Source organism: Manis javanica, chromosome 6 (assembly GCF_040802235.1).
Source record: "Manis javanica isolate MJ-LG chromosome 6, MJ_LKY, whole genome shotgun sequence".
Classification (NCBI taxonomy): domain Eukaryota; kingdom Metazoa; phylum Chordata; class Mammalia; order Pholidota; family Manidae; genus Manis; species Manis javanica.
This window is the reverse complement of record NC_133161.1, coordinates 121,242,062-121,257,263: the sequence shown is the minus strand read 5'-3', so window position 1 is coordinate 121,257,263 and position 15,202 is coordinate 121,242,062. Positions and strand designations below refer to the sequence as shown.

Genomic DNA, 15,202 nt, shown 5'->3' with positions numbered 1-15,202 from the left:
AGGGACTGCATATTCATCTTTTAGTCCAGGCATAAGCAACTTTTAAATGTAGTTAAGTATCAATACATGTATCTGGAGTGAATAAAAGCATGAATTAAGTCATTTTAGCAGCATGAAGGAAACTGATCACCTAGTTCATTTAGAGCTGTCTCAAAATACTTAATTACATTCTGGAAAGAGAAACAAGACATGTACCTAAGGAGGCAAGTACAAATAATGCTTATTCAAGTAATGGTGCCACAGTGATACCTTAATAAAAAGATTTTCACACTATGAGGTATTATGCAATAGAACAAGCTAAAACTATACATAAATACACAGGGCTTCAAGTCATTATTGCATGAAAAAATAAGATAAGGGATGATATCCAAATTACAATATAATTTATGTATAACATGTCTCAAACAACACACAGGTACACACAAACATGTAAAAATCCGAGATAGAGGTATAGAAAAATGGTAGGAAGGGAACAGATTAGGCATACTGATTCAGAGAGAACTTAACCCTCATCAGTAATGTTTTAATTTTTTTAAAGGACAATGTATTGTTGTATTACTTTAGTAATTAAAGTGCAACAAATTAAAAGCTGGAGCAGGAACACTAGCTGTTAGCATAAGCATGTGTTTCTTGCTACCAAGGCTTCCCCATCAGGTTTTCACAGTGGCATTAAGATGAAGGTTCTGAAGAACCATTAATAATTTGGCAACCCTACATAACCAAATACTGGGCAGATGACAACAAATGCTACCTTTCTTTTTTCTTTTCATAAAGTAGAGGTTTACTTTAATGGTTCATAATGCAAAATTGTGCTTAAACCCAGCTTACTATTCATACTAAATAACAAACTGAGAGGCCTGCAGCTTGAAAATAAATTATTCAAGTAACTATTAATAATAATATTTATTTTTGTTTATAGTTTAGAAGTGAGGTCCAGTGAATTACTACATGTTTAATTTTATGGTAACAGAGAACTGTCATAGGGAAAACTCTGTGAAGAGAAAACTAAGTAAGATTATTGGCAAATTATCTTCCTAAGAACCCAAATATTAATCAAGGAAATTATGGTGGAAAGGATTGTTGGGTACTCTTATTTACAACAAAAGATAGAGAAAACATTATAGAGCTCTAGACAGGAAAAATAATTCATGGATTTGTCAATGACAGTTTGAACATACAAACAGAGAAGATTTTGAAGGAAAGTTTAAAAAAGGACATTGCATAATGATAAAGGGGTCAATTCTTCAAGAAGATATAACAATGATAGATATGTAGATATAGTGTGTATGTATCATAATGACAGAGCATCAAAATTTTGTGAGGCAAGAACTGACAGAACTTCAAGGAGAAATACATAAATCCACTAGTATACTTGGATATTTCAACACCTTTCCATCAGAAATGGACAGACCCAGGAGTCAAGAAAATCAGTAAGGACATAGTTGAACTCAAAGGACAACCTCAGTCAACTGGATATAACTGGAATTTGTAGACTGCTTCATCCAACAGTGGCAGAATGCACATCCATCAAGATAAAACATTCTGGGCCATAAAATACACTGTAACACATTTAAGAATAGAAATCATATAATGTCTGCTCTCAGACCACAATAGAATTAAACTAGAAATCAGTAATAGAAAGACAATTGGACAATCCCAAAATACATGGAGATTTACCAACACACTTTTAAATAACATGTCATTTAAAGAAGAAATCTTACTAAATGAAAACAAAAACAAAATTTCAAAATCTATGGCATACAGCAAAAGCAGTGCTTGGAGGAAAATGTATAGCATTTGATGTACATATGATAAAAGAAAATAAAAAACCCATCATCTAAGTGTCTACCTTGAGAAACTAGAAAAGAGCAAGTAAGCCAAATAAAGTATCAGAAAAGAAATGATAAACATTAGATCAGAAATCAATGAAATTGAAAACAGGAAATCCATAAAGAAAATAAACAAAACCAAAAGCTGGTCCTTTGAAAAGATCAATAAAACCAAAAAGCTCCTAACCAGGCTAATTAAAAGAGAACACAAATTATTAATATCAGAAATGAAAGAGAAATCTATACTCACTATAGATCTGTGAGTAGTAAAAAATAAAATAAAATAAAGGAATGCTATAAACAGCTTTATCCTCACGAATTTGATAACCTAGATGAATGGACCAATACCTTGAGATACGCAATCTGACAAAACTCATACAATCTGAATAGGCCTATACCTATTAAAGATATTGAATTAATTATTAGTAACTTTCCAAAACAGAAAGCACCATGTCCAATTGTGTCACTGGTGAATTCTATCAAACATTTAAGGAAGAAATCATACCAATTCTCTACAACCTCTTTCAGAAATAGAAACAGAAGCAATGTTTCCTAATTTATTCTATGAGGCCAGTATTACCTTAATACAAAACTGAAGAGAGTACAGGAAAACTGCAGACTGATATTTTTCATGAACATAGATGTAAAAATCATTAACAAAATCAGCAAATTGAATCAAAAGAGTATAAAACGATTTATACACCACAACAAAATGGGATTTATCCCAGGTATGCAAGGTTGATTCAACATTCAAAAATTAATTTCATCACATCAAGAAGCTAAAAAAGAAACATCACATGATCATGTTAACAGATGCAGAAAAAAGCATCTGATAAAACCCAGTATTCATTCATGATAAAAAACTCTGAGTGAACTACAAATGGAGGGGAACTACCTCAGATTAATAAAAAATATATATCTATAAAACCTAGAGCTTTTGTCATACTTAATGGGGAGAAACAAGAAGTTTTCCATTAGGTCAGGAATAAGGCAAGATTGTCTCCTTTCACCACTCATTGTTGTAGTGGAAGTCCTACTAATGCAATAGGACAAGAAAAGGAAATAGAAGGTATACTCATTAGGAAGAAAGAAATAAAACTGTCTTTGTTTGCAGATGACATGATCTTCTATGTAGAAAATCCAAAAGAATTGATGAAACAAACTCCTGGAACTAATAAGCAATTATACAAAGTTGAAAGATACAAGATTAACATACAACAATCAGTCACTTTCTTATATAATGGCAGTGAGCAAGTGGAATTTGAAATTAAAAATACAATATCATTTATATTTTCACCCCCCAAAATGAAGTGCTTACGTATAAATGTAACAAAATATGTAGAAGATTTATATGAAAAAATAACAAAAGTCTGATGAATGAAATAAAAGAAGTAAATAAATATTCCTAGTTCACAGACAGGAAGATTCAATATTATCCAGAGGTCCATTTTTCTCAATGTGATATATATAGTCAATGCAATCCCAATCAAAATCCCATAAAGTTATTTTATGGATATTGACAAAATGACTCTAAAGTTTATATGGAGAGGCAATCAAAAATAGCCAACACAATATTGAAGTTGGAAGACTGATGCAACCTGACTTCGAGACTTACTATAAAGCTACAGTCATCAAGACAGACTGGTATTGGTGAAAGAATAGACAAACAGATCAGTGGAACAGAATAGAAAGCCTAGAAGTGGACCTATGTAAATATAGTCAACAAATCTTTGACAAAAGAGCAAAGGCAATATAATGGAGCAAAGACAGTCTTTTCAACAAATTGTGCTGAACAACTGGATAGCCACATGCACAAAGAGAATCTAGACACACACCTTATATCTTTCACAAAAATTAACTCAAAATGATTCACTGGCCTCAGTATAAAACATAAAACTGTAAACTCCTAAAAGATAACATAGGAGCAAATCTAGATGACCTTGGTTTGGTGATGACTTTTTAGACACAACATCAAAGTCATGATCTATGAAAGAAAAAATTGAGAAACTAGGATTTCATTAAAAGTAAAATTTTTATGGAAAAGATACTGTAAAGAATAAAAAGGGACAGAGAGAGAAAATATTTGCAAAAGACATATGTGATAAAGGTCAGTTATACAAAATATACAAAGATCTCTTACAACTTAACAATAAGAAAACAACTCAATTTAAAAATGGGCCAAACACCTTAACAGACACTTCACCAAAGAAGATACACAGATGTCAAATAAGTATAAGAAAACATGATATGTCATCAGGGAAATGCAAATTGAAACAATGAAATACCACTACCCACCTGTTAGTATGCCCAAACTCCAAAACACAGACAATACCAATACTAGCAAGGATATGGAGCAACAGGAATTCTCATTCTTTGCTAGAGAAATGCTAAATAGTACAGCCACTTTGGAAGACAGTTTGGAGGTCTCTTACAAAACTAAACATACTTTCACCATACAACCCAGCAATCACACTCTGGTATATACCCAAGAATCTGAAAAGAAACCTACGCATGGATATTTGTTGCAGCTTTATTCATAATTGCCCAAACTTGGAAGCAACCAAGATGCCCTTCAGCAGGTGAGTGGATAAACTGTGTACATCCAGACAATAGAATATTATTAGCATTAAAAAGAAATGAGCTATCAAGCCATGAAAAGACATGGAGGAAACTTAAATGTTTATTACTATGTGAAACTGTATGACATTCTGGAAAAGGCAAAACTATGAAAACAGTAAAAAGATCAGTGTTTGCCAGGGATTTGGGGGGAGAAAGGGATGAACAGGCAGAGCACAGAGGATTTTTAGGGTAGTAAAACCACACTGTATGATACCTTAATGATGGATAAAGTTCATTGTACATTTGTCCAAACCCACAGAATGTACACCACCAAGAGTGCACCCTAATGGAAACTATGGACTTCGGGGGGTTATGATGTTTTGATATAGGTTCCATTGTTAAGAAGTGCACCATAGTGGTAGAGGACGTTGATAACAGGAGAGGCAAAGAATGCATCATGGCATAACATATGTGGAAAATGTATCTGCCTCTCAGTTTTGCTGTAAACCTAAAACTGCTGTAAAAATAAAATCTTGCAAAAAATTATACGTTCATTATTTCTCTTTTGGAAGCCCTCCTAGGGAGAATATGCTACCAAATCTACTCAACTTTTGAAAGACATAAATTATTCATAAAAATATTTCATTTCTCTCCAGTTTCCTCTGTGGTCTATTTATGATGGTATCTTTCTAATTTTGAAAGGCTTTTCCAGCCATCCTTAGCTTCTGATAGAGGGGTCAATTCTCTAGTTATCCAGTCAATGCATAAACTCTTCACTTAGCACATCTATAATGTTACATACATGCTAACCGATAGAATGGCCCTTTTCTCCACTACACTACACTATACACTCCACCAGGATTGCAGCCAGCCAGGTCTGCCCTGTTTTACTGCTTTCTCAACTAGCACTGAGCACAGTGCCTGGCATATGATAGAGGAGATGCTCAGTAAATATTTGGTGAACTAACATATGAAAAAAAAAATTGATGAGCCTAGGGGACATTATGCTAAGTGAAATAAAGCAGGCAGAGAAAAAAATAAAAACTGCATGATATCACTTACAGGCAGAATAAAAATGGAAGTCAAATTCATAGAGTTGAAAAGTGGTTGCTAAGGGGCTGTGGAGTGGAGGAAATAGGGAGAGGCTGGTAAAAGCGAACAGACATTTGGTTATAAGTTGAATAAGGTCTGAGGAGCTAATGTATAACATAGTATCAGTAGTTGATAATATTGCATTATGTAATTGAAATGAGCTAAGAAAGTAGAATTTTAATGTTATTTCCCCAAAGAGAAAAGGTAAATATATGAGGTGATGAATATGTTAATTAACTTTATGCGGAAGGGGAACCCTCTATCACCATATCAAATCGTCACATTGTACACTCTCAATAATCTTACACATTTATTTGTATATAGCAATAAGGCTAAGAAAAGTGAGGCTAATAATGTAATATAATTAAAACTCCATGAACACCTACTTAGTGTTTTCTAAGTAATATTGCCCAACCTTATGTCATTAAATGTATTCATTTCAAATGCTATAACCGTATAAAAGCACCTAAAGATTAAGAGCTTGAGATTATCAGTTTTGGACACTGTTTCATTTAGCAAACAGTTATTTACTAAATGTCTAGTATATTCCTAGCACTGAACTAGTCACAGTGCATACAAAGGTAAGCCAATGAGAAGTGATTTCTTCTCTCTTAATACCAGGTTACTAGCCTACAATTTATAGGACTGGAGGGTCATTATGACTTCATGTCCTTGAAAGGTATTTCATGTCCAGGCAATTCCTGACCATTTCCTGGTTTACTCCAAGTCTTAATAAAGGAATGCAGTGGCTTATTCAACCAATTGCTTTTTTGGCTAATTCATGATTTTAGCTTAAGAGAGGTCATCTTTCCCCATCCCTCACTTCCTGAGAAGTTTCTTTTTTTCTGCCTCTTCTCTCTTCTGCTCATACAAAGGAAAACTTGTTTTCCTGCGTGACTTCTTTATAGGCTTTATCATCTCCCATATCTAACTTGGAGGAGAGGAGGGAAACTGGCTCTTGGTATCTATGTCTTCCAGTTGATATCCAAAATATGAAGTGTATCACCCATCCATTTTTATCACACACGTCTAATCAACCTTGGTCTTGTGTTCTCCTTTGGGATTCACTTTCACCTTCCTACATGTCTTATCACTTGGCTTACATTTTTTTCTTCTAACTGCCTGTTGCTTTTCTTTGAAATTTAACTGCATTTCCTATTATGAGAAAGGAAGTATAGTGGTGGAAAGCACGGATTCTGGAATCACACCACTTCCTAACTGTGGTTAGGGCAATTTAACATACCTGCTCCTTAGTCCTCTTATTTGCAAACTGAAAATGACAGTAATATCTACATTATAAGGATTTATATGAGTTAAGATCCATAAAACACTTAAAAACTCACTGGCACATAGAAAGCACTCTAAAATGCTATTATTATGGTTAATTGCCTTTAGTAACATTAATAACCATATTGTTGACTATTTACTTCAACTTCAGAACATATATCCACACAAAATTCTACCTTGACTAGCTGATCACACATCCCTACTTTAATATTTCAGATCTGATATTCTGTCTAATCATAAAATTCTTTCTACTCATTTTTTCACTCTTGAAAATTCCCAGAACCTTCTCTCTGTTCCCTGGCCTTAACTCAATATTCTCACCCAATTTATCCAAGCACTAGTAATCTAACTTTCCAATCTTTAACAATTTCCTAATATGAATCTTCAAGTCTTAGTCTAATCTTAATCTCTTCACTTTTCTTTGAACATAAATGTTTAAAAGCTCTCCTCAATGCCCAGAGATAAAAAATCTTACTTTTTCTTTAATAACCAAATAAAGTTTTATCTTCCATGAGGTCTTCTCCCATCATTCTAGAACATACACATTCCATCTTACAACCAACCACCTTCCTCCTACCCAAGCACAAACTCACAAACCACACACATTTGTGTACATTACAGAACTGCTTATTTGGGCATTTACTAAGAATCTCTATTTTGCATGCATACAGGTCTTATGTGCATACATGCCACTTCCTTAATTGTTATTAGCTCCTTGATGGTAAAAGCCACACTAATTGAAGTTGACAATATGATAGGCATTCTTTTAAATGTTTTGCATGTACTAACTCATTTAATCTTTACAACAATCCTAAATAGCTATCATTATCCTCATTTTATATCTAAGGCAGAGAGAGGTGAATGCAGGGAAAGAAAATCTTTGGCACAGATTTAAATATAAGAAGTATATCATAATTGCTGAACAAATGATTTTACTCAGAGAGTTTTGTGATCTTGTTCTAAGTTTCATGAATGACTTACCAACACCTATTTTTGAAATCCTCTTTGTAAATATGGTCAAATGAAGCTGCTTCATTTATATTACTCAAGACTAAAGCAGGACACAACAGTAGAGGTCCAACAAATGCTAAAAGTAAATTTGGGAACACATCTTTTGTGGTTTGGGATGCTATTCTGATAATGATGTGAAAGCATTATTTTAGTTAGGGCACTCTTAGTCCTATATGCACTTATTGAAGTAACTTTCAAGAATTTAGGAGCATTTATCATATATATAATTGTGCATACCATCTATGATTTATAAGCATTGCAAGGAAAGAATATCTAACCTATGTTGACCAACAATCACCTACTAACTAGTTGTATCCTCTTTGGAAATTCAGATTTATATCTTTGGAACTTGCTTATCTGTAAGAAGAAAGAACTTGGCTAAAATAAACTGGCTTTGAGAGGATTCTAAGGCAGTCATTCATTTGTAAAATTATACTACTCTAAGGAGACTGTAAGATGAAGGAAACCATATTGATGCAGGAAGGAGTGTTCAAGAAACCAGAAATCAGGTGGGAACAGTAACTCCAGTTATGCACTGGACAATCAACACAAAGACCTATGATGAAATATGTCATTGTGAAGGTTAAGGCCACTCTCAGCTGTCCCATTCTCTCATTTGGCTCTTTTCACAGTGTCTCAACCTTAACTTAAAATGCAATTAAAGTCCTCTTATGCTGAATACATATGTTCAGCATTAAATACTAATTTAACTAAATTAGTTAAATGTTAAAGATCCTCTGTGAAAAACAGTCATATTCTAGAAATATATAAAGCAAATATTTCTTATGAAGAATTAATTTCAGTAGGAGCACAAATATTACTAATAAATAGTTGGGAATCATTTTTATCAAAAAGTCAATAATAGTGCTAAGAATCACCTGTTAGGCATCTACAGGGATAGTGAACTTTGTTAAATATCTTTTAGGTTAATATTCTTTTGGTGTAAGTGTACATTAAATGTTAAAAGTTAAAGAACTCCTTGGAAAGCACTCTTAAGGTAAAAATTCCCTACTCCCTCCTTTCCTACTTATAAGTTGATGCTCTTGAAAAAAAAAAAAGGCAACTCACAAACAGGAAGAAAAAAACTATACATTGAGACCTTTGGCTCCTTGTATATGTGTGATCTCAGTGCACCAGAGGGAACACTAAATTCATTTGAGCTCCTTATACAATACACTTTGTTCGAATCCCAATGTGAAGTGATCCTTAAGTGTACTTTTATCTTCAAATATAAATGTGTTTGTCTGCTTAGAGTTTAGTGTAGACAGAGAAATTTAAAATATCTTCTGGGAAAATTCAAGTCTAAAATACTATGCAGGGCAATCCAAAATCATTAGATAAATATGTATTTTAGATGATTTTAAAAACATGAAAGTCTTACTTAAAGCAAAATATTTATTTAGAAATTACTGTGATGTCCAAATATTTCATTTGCTTTATGTGAAAAATTTATTCTATCCCCCATACACTTAAAAAAATACTAAAAAGGGAATTAAAAAACTTTTTTAGAATTACCATTACATAAGTATTTCATAAATATATATATAGGAAAAAGATAAAATTATGCAAAAAATTTATAGCTGCATCATGTAAATGTGTATATACATATACACACACGTGTATATATGTTTGGTGACTTTCACCTTCTTTAGACTGAAATTTTAAATTTAATGTATATCATATATAAAGAAATATAAAAATACAATTAGAACAAAGTTGTTTCTTTAAAGCTACAAAGTTATGAAAATTGTTCTCAAAATTAGTATGACTTGTGCCTAATATTAAAAGTTAGTCATAAGTGTGCAATTATAACAGACAACCATATTCGTTTGAGTATTATAAATAAAAACATGTTAAAACATCATCACATATTTTAAGTTATATGGAAATATCACTATTTCTTAGAAGAAGCAAGGGATACTTAAAATATATGAAAGATGGTCTCCATTTACAATTAAACCAACAATAAAGGATCAGGGGAAAGGAGCCTACCTTCCATTGCCCTTTTAAAGAAGACCTTACAGCTCCCACAGGTAAGGACACCATAATGACAGCCTGATGCTTCATCCCCACAGATTAAACAAATCTTCTGAGGTAATGACTCGAAGCTGTACTGTGGGCTCTGGCTGGCTTCTGAATCCGGCCTTGAAATGCAAAACAAAGGACTCCATTTATTTTTAGGTGCACCACTATCTAATACTAGTTTTCTTAAGTCAGAATTGACAAAGGTAAAGGGGATTTTAAAAATAGCACTGTATATACACACACTTGAAAGACATGCAAACTAAAAGTTAGTGTACACTACCAGTTACTGGGTTCACCAGGTTTGCAAATCATTAGCCATTCATCAGTAGTACCAACACGAAAAATTATATATAATTTAATGGACGGAAAACTAAGGTCCATTGGTTTAAAAAAAATCTTTCTATGAAACTCTTTATATAGAACCCAGTTAGTCTTTGACAAATGAAATGTTTTGCCCTTCCTACATGTAGGCTGGATAACAATAAAAACATGGTTTCAAGAGTTCAATAGTACTTTGCAATGCTTTTGTTTTGAGTTTTTAAAATTCAACTTTGTAATGACTGTTCACTTTAACGAGTATTTGTCATTTTAAACTGTTGTCGAATATACTGACAGTTTTCCCTAGTCACAGTGCATAAGAGTCCAAGCATTCTTTTTTTTCTTTTTGGTTCCATTATTTTAGTATGCAAGTTAAAATGTTTTCAAAAACCCGTTTAAAGAAGATGTAGCGAATCCGAAGCAGTATTAGAAGAGATGGTTCTGCTTTCGGCTCCGGTGGCTACCCCATCAGGTGCCTCCCTCCCCGGGGAGACGGTGCCCCAGTGTCTCCTCTTCAAGACAGGCATCCCCAGTAGATGCCCCTCTAAGAAGAGAAGCGTGTTATAAGCCCCCAACTCGCCGCTCCCTTTCCTCTCCACCCGGCTATGGCGGACCCAGTGTGACGCTGATTTTAAATCGGCTGGTCTTGCCTCGGAACCTCCTGGATGTGAAAAGTTTAAGAAAAATGTTTTCAGGGAGGCATGCTCCGAAAACGGCCTATTCTGCGTGCCCTTTGTGCCGCCCAAAAAAGTGAGGAGAGGTGGGAAGGAAAAGGAAGCGCGGCCGGCGCGCGCCCGCCCCGCCCCACGCCCGCCCGCCCGCGGCCCCTCACCTCAGGTAGCCCAGGTAGGGCGGGTAGACCTGCGGCAAGCCCTCCTTGAGCACCGCGGCTGGGTAGCCGAGCTGCGGGAGGCCGTTGAGGCCGAGCGGCGGGTAGAGCGCGGGGGCCGCCCCGGCGGCCGAGGCCGAGGTGGAGGGCAGGCCGTCCCGCGGCAGCAGGCAGGCGCCTGCGCCTGGAGCGCGGCAGGGCGGCGGCGCGAACGGGCCCTGCGGGGGCGGCGCGCCCTCTGCTTTGTACAGGATGCACTCCAGGGCCGACCCCGACGAGGATGCGGACGAGACCGAGGCGCCGGCGGGGGCGGCCGCCGCTGCCGCTTCGGGTCTGGACGACGGCGCTCGCGGGGGCGGCGGGAAGTCCGGGAAGACGGCGGGGCCGGCCCCCGACACCAGGTACGGCCGCGAGGAGCGCGCGGCGGCCCGGGCGCCTTCCTCCTCCTCCTTGATCTTCAGGGCGGGCGGCTGGAAGTCGCCGTAGAGCGGGAACGCGTCGTCCCTGAGCTCGGCGTCGGGCGGGTATGCGCAGTCGGCGAAGTCGCCCGCGGCGAGCGGGGCGGACGAGGCGGGGGGCGAGCCCCGTGGCGGGGCGAAGGCGCTGACCGCCGCGGCCCCGGAGTCGTAGCTCTCCGCCTCCAAGAGCTGCCGGGTGCGGGCGGCCAGGAAGGCCGAGTTGAACGGCAGGATGGGCACGTGGATGAAGTCCATCACCGCGGTGGCGAGCTGGGAGCACCCGGGCGCCGCGGGCGCGTCCTGCTCCGCCGGGGAGACCCGCGGCCCGGATAAGCGGGCATCTTCCCGGGCGACCAGAGCGACGCCGCCCGCGCCTGCCCCCAGGGCAGCTGTCGCGGCTCCGCCCCCGGCTGCCGTGCCTCCCGGAGGCCGAGGTCTGCCCTTCTGAAGCGGCCCCACCGAGCCCTCAGACTCGGAGTCCTCCTCCTCCTCCTCCTCCTCCTCCACCACAGCGGGCTGCGGAGACGGCTTTCCTGCCGCCCCGGGCCAGGAATGGCCCCCGGGGGGCGGGGGCAGCAGCTGCCGGGACGGCGACAGGCCCCTGGGCAGCACTTTCTGGGCGGCCGCGGACCCAGAGCTGTCGCCAGGTTTGCCCTCTGGCCGGCTCATGAGCGGGGACAACACCCCCTGGATGGAGGGGGCAGCCCGGGGGTCTTTGGGAGGCTCGGGGCCAAACCGGCACCAAAGGCTGGTGGTCTCGCGGACGGGAGTGCTGGCGCGGCTCTGCCTGGGTCCCGAGGAAGCCAGCAGCGTGTCTAGGACACTGTCCAGCAGCCCGCTCTCCCTCGCCGGGGCTCCAGAGCTGCCGCCTCCGGCACCGCCCGCGGCTTTGACTCTGGGATACGCCCCCTGCACGTCTGACAGAGGGAGCTGGTCCCGCGAGTTCCCGTCGGGGTCCTGCCCCTGGCAGGGCCGAGGGAAGAGCAGCCCGTCCAGGGAGATGGGAATAGCCGAGGCTACCGTCGAGGCGTCCGAGGCCTGGTTCACCTGGAAGGAGCCAGCGTCCCGGCGCCCCAGCAGAGGGGATCCGACCTGGGTCGGGGAGGGCGCGCCTTCCGCCACGTGGGGAGCCCGGGGATCCTCGGCGTTCAGCTCTGTCATAACGACCTGGGCTACCCTTTTCTCCTCCCCCGACTCTGGGGAGGAGGGACGGGGAAGAGGAGGGGGAGTGGGAATGTACAAGCAGCGGGAGGAGGCAATAGGTGTTCAATTTGGCTGGACAGGGTGGGGCGGGGTGGTGATCTCCACCCCCTGGGTGTGGAGGGGGAGGCGCCGGTCAGCTCCTGTCTCTGCGCTCCATCTGGCCGGCAGGGGAAAGGGGGCAGATGTCTCGTCCTAAGGCAGGTGGGAAGGCGGGAGAAGCAGTTGTCGGGATCTCGTCCCCTAACTGGGAGAGTTCTCCGAGAGCTCTCCGACTTCGGTCTGAGGGCGGGAGACGCAGAATACTCACAGGTCGCGCACTGCAGGGGTTGCGGCTCGAAAGCAATTACACGCGGCTCTGTCTCCCGTGCCTGTGGCTTCAGGTGCCCAGGTCTCCCAGTCCTTGCCCGCGCTCCACTTTCCTTCTCAATAAAACCCCGGGGGCTACTTGGACCTCTTAGTGCAACCCATTCTCATGAACAGTCGTGTTTCTGCCGGCGTCCTATCGCTGGTGACAGCTGTCCCTGCGGCTCTCCCATTCTCGGAGTCTGGAAGGACAGAACGCCTGTGGATGCAGATTGATGCCACTCAAACGCCAAGTGAAACTAGTTCTCCCTGAGAATGCTGCTCCAACACCGGATCCTCTCACACTCAAATACTACAAGGCTTGAGTACTGTAGTGACAGCAGTAGACTGGCCCCACAGCTTTCTAACAACGCCTCCTCCCTCTCTCGAGGCCCCGCCCAAGGCCCCTCCCTAACGCAATTACAGACCTGATCTGAAATTCTGGAGTTGGTATTCCCAGCCGCCGGTCTGAATTCCACTCAAGCAGGTGGGGTGGGGTGGAACCTCATCAACAGAGTTTGTACTACCAAGTAAGAATTATGCCCAATCTATGCGGAAACACTATCAGAAGCTGAATTTTTAGGATTTCAGTTTTGTAAAGATTTACCATAGAGGAAGATATTTGGCTATATTATCTTTAAGAATGTGTGTCGAGGATGTGCTTTAAAAATATGAAAGAGTCTCTCTTATGACTTCCATAAAAGTGATCACTTTCAAATTTCTCTTAGAACAACCAACCTGTCGTGACCTCTTGAACCGTCCGTAATGTGGTAAAGAAGTTTGGGAGTGTACATCGATAACACCTCTCTACCTGTGTGGGAAGTTTGGATATTGTCTGCCTTCCCCTGATTTGTTCTATGAATGTCCTCAAGGTTTTATCTGTTCTGATGCCCCACAGGTTCTCTCAGCCAGGTTTAGAGAATATAGAACATTCCGACTTCAGGATGGGCAGAGCCACTAGAATACCCGGGAACCTGACTCACTTGGGGAGGGTCTCCATGAGAATTAAACCTGTATCATATCGGGCCAAAATATATGTCAGTTGTTGTACTTTTAGGCTATCATAAATACTGCTGCTGTGAACATTCATGTACAAGTTTGTATGTGAGCATACATTTTCATTTCTCTTGGAAAATATACATAGGAGTAGAATTGTTGGGTTATATGGTAACTGGTTTTAGCTTTTTGAGGAACTGCCAGAGTGTTTTCCACAGTGACTGTACATTTTATATTATCACCAGCCGCACATGAGAGTTCCACTTCCTCCACATGCTTGGAAATATTTGCTCTTACATCTTTTTTATTATAGTGCTCATGTTGCTTGTGAAGTGGTATCTCACTTATATTCCCTGATGGTTAATGCCATAGACTCTAAAATTTGTAGACTCTGGATAGCACTCCCAGGTCGTCTTCTAATACTTTTACGTGTGTTAACTTATTTAATTTTTCAACATATACATGAAATAGGCACTATTATTTCCATTTCATAGTTGAGAAAACTGGGGCACAGAGTTTCCCAGTATTATAAAGATAGTAAGTGCATGGCCAAACAACCCAGGCAATCAAATGCCAGCCTTTTTAGCAATATGATTTTTAAGTAGCCAGTGGTGCAGAATTTGGTTTCCAGGTGGCTGTAGCCACAGAATTGACCCTAGGGCTCATTTAAAATGACAAGCTATATATGGCTCAATTTTAAATTAAATTAAATTCGCTATAAAAATGCCCTCAAGAAAGACAGGTTGAAACAGGGTTTTTTCCATGAGATTGAAAATCATGAAGTGGGAAAACAACAATAAAGATGCACAACCTGTTCTAAGTCACGATTATGCTGTGAAATTTGATGATTAGCCCTGTTTGCACTGGAATTCCCAAGTACATGAATCTTGGAGGCACACAAAACTCACTGGTTAAATTCAGGTGTGACAAAGCTAACTCCAAATATTCCTGAAGACTGTTTTTGGAGAAAAGAATTCAGATTCGGAAGGTTTTTGTTTGTTTATACTTTGAAAAAAATCTTTATTAAAGTATATTTGTACAATAAGCTGCATGTATTTAAAATGTACTTTTTGTTAGTTTTGAAATGCATATACTGTGAAACCGTCTCCACAAACAAGATGATTATGTCCTTTTCTATCAGAAGTTTCCTCATGCAACTTTTTAATCCCTTCCTACTGCTCTTTTCCCATTTCCAGTCTGTCCCTGCCCCTCTCCATCTATCCCTAGGCAACCACGAATCTGTTCTCTGTCTC

The 15,202-nt window shown here is 40.2% G+C and overlaps 1 protein-coding gene and 1 long non-coding RNA gene across 6 annotated transcripts in view; one reads left to right on the top strand and one right to left on the bottom strand.

Annotated features, from left to right (window-relative positions):
- The window catches only part of PGR (progesterone receptor), an 88,315-nt gene extending 75,433 nt beyond the window's left edge, over positions 1–12,882 (bottom strand). For all 5 annotated transcript variants that reach the window (XM_037025629.2, XM_073239413.1, XM_073239412.1 and 2 more), the window contains exons 1-2: positions 10,954–12,882; positions 9,771–9,922 (exon numbers count right to left, since the gene is read on the bottom strand). In XM_037025629.2, coding sequence (XP_036881524.1) covers positions 9,771–9,922; positions 10,954–12,569 — 1,768 coding nt within the window. In that variant the 5' untranslated portion in view covers positions 12,570–12,882. The remainder of the gene's footprint in view (positions 1–9,770; positions 9,923–10,953) is intronic.
- Positions 11,214–15,202, top strand: part of LOC140849991 (uncharacterized) — a 59,269-nt gene continuing 55,280 nt past the window's right edge. Inside the window, exon 1 of the long non-coding RNA XR_012132588.1 lies at positions 11,214–11,351. This is a non-coding gene — a long non-coding RNA (uncharacterized lncRNA). The remainder of the gene's footprint in view (positions 11,352–15,202) is intronic.